This window comes from Galeopterus variegatus, unplaced genomic scaffold, assembly GCF_000696425.1.
Source record: "Galeopterus variegatus unplaced genomic scaffold, G_variegatus-3.0.2 Scaffold4161, whole genome shotgun sequence".
Taxonomy (NCBI): domain Eukaryota; kingdom Metazoa; phylum Chordata; class Mammalia; order Dermoptera; family Cynocephalidae; genus Galeopterus; species Galeopterus variegatus.
The window spans coordinates 144,930-152,949 of NW_007730272.1; the positions used below are offsets into that span (position 1 = coordinate 144,930).

Sequence of the window (8,020 nt, forward strand, 5' to 3'; positions counted from 1 at the left end):
GGGATTGCAGCCCTCGGTGTTGCTCCCGCGCCTCGCTCAGCCAGTGAGCGGGAACCGGTCTGTACGTGGGATCCGAACCCTCGGGCGGGAGCGCCACTGCCCTTCCCAAGCGGCGCACTATCCAGTGCACCACCGGGCCAGCCCCTTCAGATGGCATTTTAATGAAATAGATGTATATACAATTTTTGAAGAAACAATAATTTTATGTGAATATATGTCTCATAAATCCACAGTAGGTACAAGGATGAGGGGTGTGTCATGAATGCCTTGATTATGTAAATCATGCCCTGACTTGATATTTTTTATTCTGGCCTGATTTTTAATTCTCAAAGAGAATGCCTGTCTTTACACATAACCATTTTTCTGAGAAAATAAACATTCCACTAGTGTTATCAAGAAAGACATTAGATGGTATTTCACTCATTCACCTAGCATCAGCTCAAGGTCTTTATTTCTATGTAGTGTAATTTTAGGGACTAAATCTTCCAATTTTTTTTTCCAGAGTTAGTGAAGGCTCTCTGCACGTAGTGGCTTTTCCGTAAATGGTCACCGTGCATTGTCTGTGACTAAATTGGTTAAATAAAGAAAAACCTTAAGCAAAATTTTGACATCCTTTCTTTTATCAATAGTGCTTTGGGGGACCTCACTTTGGTTGTTTTTCTTAATTAGCCCAGTAGTTAAATGGCCTTTTTCAAGTGGTGTGGAAAAGAATGCCTTCTCATGAAGGCTGAGTCATAAGAGAGCAGTGGTGTCTCATCAGCTCCTGTCAGCTTAGGGAAGGTTAAAGAAACATCTCTGTTAAGTTTAGAAAATGTAATCTTTCTATTGTCTTTTGGGTATTGAATGCCATTCACAGATGAATACCTTGAGTCCCTATTTGTGTGAATCCTAAACTTTTTGGGGGCAAATTAATGTATTCAACTTGCAATGGTGTTTCCAACTTACTAGCTTTTCTGCCTTGTGAAATAGTGGCATGTGCTACCCAGGAGAAAGATATCATGAATTAACACTGAGGCAGCTCATCTCTGCCACTACTGCCTGTGAACTTAACTTTGGAGTTGGAAGGCCCTTAAAGACAGCTTAGAACTACTTTCAGTCTTAGTTCAATTAAAAAGGCAAACTCCCAATATTCTGAGTGCCCAGTGTTCGTTCTGTCACTCTTCTTGTGACAAATGGTACTTTTATTTTCTAGCTTTCCCTTTCATTTGTGCTTTGTCTAATCATTAAAATGCTAAGTGCGTTTGAAAGTCGTACATTGAGAACAATCATCAAACATTTATTGAGCATCTACAACATGCCAGGCACTGTCTGGGCTCTGGAGATACAGTGAACAAAAGATACAAAATTTCTTACCCTACTGGAATTTACATTCCAGCTTAAGATGGACTCAAGGTAAGAAAAATATAAACTGAAAGAGGCAACCTTGATATATGATGGGAAACACAGAAAACGATATTTCTCAAACCATGCCTATGAGCCAAATGGCTATAAAACAGAAACATCTGGGACACATTCACAATTCAGACTTCTGGTCCCTTCTGGAACCCGATCACTTTCTGGGAGTAGGACCCAGAAATATGCATTTTTTTAACAACTTCCCTCAAGTGGAGTGATTCTGACAAACACTAAAGTTCGAGACCCCCTTTCGGAAGACATATCCTAAAGGAGTGGCAGAATTTGAGTTGGCCTTAAAGCATGCTAAATTTCAGAGGAAAAGTTGCTGATAATACTAACACCCAATAATCTAAAACGATTTATAAACCTTGACATCAAAATTATGTAATTAATTCAAGGCAAAAAAAAAAAAAAAGAAAGAAAGAAGGAAAAAGAAGAAAAAAATATGAAAGCAATGGGTTAAAACAAAAAGAAAAAGAAAAATAGACAGACGCACAAGTAGCTAATTGTCCTGATTTTCAGATCCAAAATATATTGTTCTCTGGCTCTTTCTCTTCTGTTTAAGTTCCATGAGTTTCTGTGAGCTGGGGAAGGACAATGCCTGGCCTCTCGTAGTAAATCACTGCTTTTCTCATCGTTAAGCCTGGACTGAGAGTTACTTCCTGTTCTTGGAAGCAGTGCATAGAAAGAAATGCTCAAAGAGAGGAAAGGGAAATATGCTTCCCTTCCTGAGAAAGTGGGGTCAGAAGAGAAGTGGGCTCCCTTCTGATTTCCTATCCCATTCCACAAGCAAAGTGGAGCATGGAGAATGAGACAGAAAATGTTGACAGTACTGACTCCTAACTTTACAAAAGAAAACCTACTGTTAAAGCATCAGTTTCAAAGAAACACATCAAAAGGAAGGGGAAATTAGAAGGAATGAGATCCTAAGGTTCTTCATGTATAAACATAAGAAATTGTCTTGAACTGAATCCCTTAGGCAGAATTCTCAAATTTTGGTTAGAATCACCTGGGGAGCTTTTACAAAACCCTAAGCTCTGACCAATTAAATCAGAATCTCCTCGGGATTTCTGAGTGTGCTCAGCACTAAGAATCATGGCTCTATGGGCCATAATTGCAGGAGCAACATGCGGACCAACTCTCTGCGTTGGAGCTAAAGAAGGTCTCTGCTTTCAGAAATCTAAACTGAATGTTTCCAAACAACCGCATAGATAGCAATAATTGTCACAGATTTCACCATACAATTTCGTTAACAATTCATCTAATTTATTAGTTGCATTTGAGAATATAAAACTCATCTGTTATGTGAGTCACGAATGAGTCTATGAATAATATACTGTCTACAAATAAATGAGTCTACGAATAATATACTGTCACAGAATATAAATTTTTCTAGTTTCCTAAGACAAAACATTTGCTCAAAGAAATGCCAACTATGATCTATCAGAAGGAGACCTAATTATTACTGATTGTGAAATGGAAGGAAATGAAAATTTTGATTTTTATTTTTCAGTGCAGTGGAAAGAAAAACCCAGATCCCTGACATACTAAAGCTGATTATGAAAATGCCAAGGTGACAGCATTCACAGGCACATGAAAGTGCTGGTCCAGCTGCTAAATGTAATATGGTTTTAAAAGCCTATAATAGTGATCTGGAAATGTCCTTTTGTGGCTTCTTCACAGTGGTATTTCGTTTTTATCTAATTTTTCTATATGAAGGACAAAGGAAAGCATGAGACCTTCCTGCTCATCAGCAGCACAGATGTTTCAAGGTCTTGATGTTGGAAATTAAGTTATCACAGCCTGAGTCCATGCTATATTTAGTGAGGCCAGATCATGTTTAAATGCCACTTTATTGGGATATCAGCCTGGACTTAGAAATCATGAGATAAGATTCTAGCTTGTAACCGTCCCACAAACTACTGTCATTGTGGGCTAGCTGGTGGGGATTTTGACATCCTATGGTCATGGCCACAGTGAGAGACCCTCCTTCACAGGCCCAAAATAGATGAAAGGAAGCTGATGTTGAGCTTCCAGAAAGGTCCAGGAGAAGTAAGCCTTCAGGGAAGGATTTAGCAAACATTGGCATCTGCTCCAGAGATTTGATTCTTCCTCCCACAGGCAGTGACTCAGAGATAAAAGCTGAGGATAAAGTCGTGGCCCAGTGAGCCAGAGTTTACAGAAAGAAAATAGAAAGGAGCTAAGGCTAATTTTATGTTTACATTGACTGCATCTTTTGAAGACACACATGTTAACGGAGAGGAGCCATCCTCAACGGAGAGCTCTGGCCTGAGGCCACTGGTGACCCTTTAGGGAAATCTCAAGAGAAAAATTAAAGACCATGAGTCCCTCTCAGGGAGAACTCAGAAAATTGATGTTCAAGCCTTCTGCACCAGGAATATCTACCGTCTAGACTTCCCGTAAGAGCTGGAAAAAGCTGCTTTGATGAATCATGCTAAGACATTCCAGTCTTTCTCCCCTTTTGTCCATTCAGGGTGTTTTTCTGAAGCCTCACATTTTCGCCCCTTTTGTTCAATCAAAAACATGACTTAGATCTTTCATATACACAGAAATATGAGGTACAGCCCACAAAAAATATTTTTATGTATCTCCATAAATTACTAATAGCTGCCTGGAATGTTCCCCTTCCTTAGGGTATTTGCATTACAAGCAAAGCCCTAAAGAGTGTGCACTCTGTTTTTAAAAAGTCAGGAATCAGACAGACAGAAAGTAGGCAGGTTGTGGAGTGGTCCCAGGCAACTGAGGGTTTCTCTGAAATTCTAATGCTAAGACTGATGGAGTGGAGTAAGCTGAACCCCACATTGCTGTTGTAGCAAGCGGTGAAGAGGTTCCAGGTATCTCACGCCCATGATGAACATGCCCACTTTTAGCCATGTGATAAGAGATGTGATAAGCCCCATGACCAGCTTTTACTTTGCTCCTTGCTAACTAGCACTATTCTACTCCAGAACTGTTCGGCCTTATCCCAAGTCCATAACCTCCAACCATTTTTGTGCAGCGTGCTATCGGTAGAAAATTACTGAGCAAGCAACCCCAAGATCCACATGCTTATTTTTAAAGAATATATGGGCAAATACATTACTACCTAAAACTCAAGAATGAATATTTGGTGGAGTATCACTCAATGATACTAGATGCCCATCCATAGTCCAAATAGTGTCCTAGAGAACTTTGAATGCACTTGACTCTCATTTGCTCTTCTATCCGTTTTGTCATTCAGCAAATATTCATTGAACACCTACTAAGTGCAAGCACAAAATATGAAAAGATGGCTGAGGTGTTGTCCTTCCCCTGGGAGAGTATTATGTTTAATCTGGTTGCCATCCACCTCCCATCTGTCGTCTTTTTCACTACATCCTAAAACTCTTTAAGACAACATGTATGTTTCCAGGTAGTAAGAGTTAAGTATTTCATTTTCCAGCCTAGAAAATCGCTTTATTTTGATTAAGCCAATATAAGGCAGGTGAGCACAAAAATGAAGTACTGATTTCTGTAACTGTGCAGGGTCAGTGCCATCAGAGCTGGGAGAAGAAACATACAGCGAGTTAATAGAGGATCTCTATGAGACAATTTCTCAGTAATTGAAATGAATTAGCAAATTCAAACTGGAAAGAAATAAGCATTCCAGTTTCTGACATCTCTAAAGTCTGAGCAAATGCAGAAAGAACAGAGTAAGAAAATAATCCTAGAAGGAAACACTGAGAAATAGTAACTGAACCACAATCATCAACCTTTTAACAAATATTGCTTTCTTCCTTGTAAAATGATACCAGATTCCCAGCCTATTCTTTCTCCCAGTGCTCCAAATAAATATCAGTTCTATGTTCTCCTGGCATCAAAATGCAGAAGGGCTCTGGGTAGAGAGAGCACTGGACTCCTACTCCCAGTGTTTCATCTCTCCAGCCCACAATGTTTTCATATGTAAATGCTCACTTCACAGGGTTGTGACAGAATTGGATGAGGTTACATGTGTTTAAATACTTCCTGCAGTTTCTGGTTCTTATTAACTGTTACTTTCCTTAAAACACATCTGACTAAGGAGTTGCAGAGACCTTCACACTGGACTTCACCATACACTTCCATGAAGAGAAGGATCTATCATGATTTCCTCTTCCTCCCTCCCCTCCAAGCCTGCAAATCACTTGCAGTCCACAACTTTCTATGTTACGACCAAGCTGGCAACAATAACCAGGTGACAAAATGAGGGTGTTTCTTCAATCTTTCCTGTTCCTGTTGCTATGGAAAGCCAGCCTTTCTAGCTTGATCTTACCATGGAGGGGGAGGGGATGCCACTCAAGATGATGGAATAGGAAACGAATAGGTGGCCCTACCTAAAAGTTTAGCACCTGATTTATTTGATTGAGAAATAGTTTGTGACAGAGATAGAAGGGACTGGGAACCATGTTATACAGTCCCATTACAGAGGGTCTAACACAGAGGAAAGCAGACCTGAGGAAACACTGAGCAACCAAAACACTGACTCTTGAAAGAAGAATTGACGTCATTCCATCTAGTCCCATGCAATTAGTGAATGACAACTGGTGTAAAGGAAATCTCAGTTCAGTTGAAGGAAGTCTCTAATAATCTGAAATGTCCAAAAGGAAATAGGCTGTCCTGGAAAACAGTCTCCTGACATGAGTGATCTTCATACATAGCCTTGACTTTGGAAGAGTGAATGAGATGACTTTGAGGACCCTCTGTGATACGTGAATCTTAACTCTGTTTTATTTTAGTTTCTAGATGTCGTGCGGCTGGTTCATCAGAAGTCCTGGAAAGTGGGCGATATCTTTCATGCAGTTGTCCAATACTGCAAAATGCATGAGGAACGGAAGGATGGGACCCTGAGTCTCTTTGACTGGCTCTTAGAACTGGGATAAGGCAGCTTCACCCCATAGAGATTCCTTTCCTTTATTCTGGCTTAGATTACAGTGGTTTACTATAAATGCTCTAAACTTTCTCAAAACATTGCATCACATTAGCAGAGCTATAAAAAATCTGCTGCTGAAGTCCACTGCACATGGAATAAATCTGAGGAAAAGCCAAATACAGGTCTCTACAAATTAATACAATCTGTGGGTAGGTTCAAAAAAGCTTGTATTAGAATACCTGGTTAAAGAGAAACTTTAATGAGGTCCTAGTTAGAACTAGGCCCAAACTGCAAGAAAGCTGCACTCACATATTTTTAATAATGTGAAATGATATGTAATGTCTCTAATTATGTGAATCCACTGCAAACAAACTCATTCATCAAAATAATTTTATAAACTATGCTGTAACCTTTATTTTACTTTTCTTAGCAGATTAAGGGCTGCCAGCCCAGGGAAATATATAAGATATGAGTGAGAGATTTCCAGGTCTTTATATAAAAGATTTCCACTTTCAGACCAGTATCAGTGGATATTAACAGAAGTGAACAAGTATACCAGTGTCCTCAACTGAGGTGATTTCATTTTTTCACTGCAGCCCAGTGATAAATATCCCACTTCTCCCCAACAATATGTGAGCTGCTAGCTAACCAGAAAACTTTCGACATTCAGCTGAGAGAGAGGAAGATTGAAAACTGTCTTCTTTCCGTCACTATATTACTTGAGTAACATGATTACAGAATTCTTATCCTAAGGGAAAGCTTTCTTACTAAAAAGAAAAAAAAAAAGAGTCTTTTGAGATAAAATCTGCTTGTGTATTGAATTACATGAAATAAAAACTTTCATTTATTTTATTGTAAATTATGAAAAGATTGTTATCTTAAATAATATACTGAGTTAGCTTAGAGGTTCATAAAACATGAAGAGATTGTTGTCTTAAGTCATATACTGACACTGAGCTCAGTGGCTCGTTTCATCATGAACGTGTTGGTACCCATAGGCAGACATGCTACTCCTATGACATTTATAATGAGGGAAACAGGGTAATAGTCTTGTGTTTTACATGACCAGTTAGGATCATAGACTCAAAGATATTGGCATTGAATTTGGGGGGCTGGGGTGGGGAAGACTTTATCACATTATAAGTATTTTAATAACAAAGACTTATTCTTTTGAAAATAAAGGTATCCAATGTCTCCCTAAATAAGTCTTTTCCTTTGAACTAAATGAGCTACACTCACTTTCATTTTCTTGATCAAAGAGGTGTTTACTAAGGATTTTTTGAAACACCATACTACTCTCTTTTTAAAGATCGCAAGGTAATTTTTCATGTGAACAAGACCCAACACCATCAATTTGGTCTTACTTTGTCATCCACATCTTGAAATGCCAAGAAAGCTTTTTTATAAGCCATACTTCCTTCCCCTCCACCCACCCTTTCCCAGTGCTCATTAGCCATTAATTATACAAATAGTCCAAATTTAGGTTATATGCTTAATTTGACACATTAAACAAACGTCAAATTTTAAAATATATCCATCATCTCAAATTGAAATGTGCTTCTTCGTGCTACTAAGTGGAAAAGGATACATTTAATTTTAAGCAGTCCCAGAATATTGTGTGTAGACTTTTGTTCTGCTCAAATAAATGTTTACTTATCCTACAAAGCACAAATACTGGATTATAATCATGTGATGACTTTATATATGTTGCATCTAATGTTGCAAACTAATCAATAA

The 8,020-nt window shown here is 38.7% G+C and overlaps 1 protein-coding gene across 2 annotated transcripts in view; it reads left to right on the forward strand.

The window, feature by feature from the left end:
• SPHKAP (SPHK1 interactor, AKAP domain containing) overlaps positions 1-7,365 on the forward strand; it is a 141,854-nt gene extending 134,489 nt beyond the window's left edge. For both annotated transcript variants that reach the window (XM_008586870.1, XM_008586869.1), the window contains one exon: positions 6,150-7,365. In XM_008586870.1, the coding sequence (XP_008585092.1) occupies positions 6,150-6,293 (144 nt within the window). In that variant the 3' untranslated portion in view covers positions 6,294-7,365. The remainder of the gene's footprint in view (positions 1-6,149) is intronic.
• Positions 7,366-8,020: the final 655 nt, after the last annotated feature.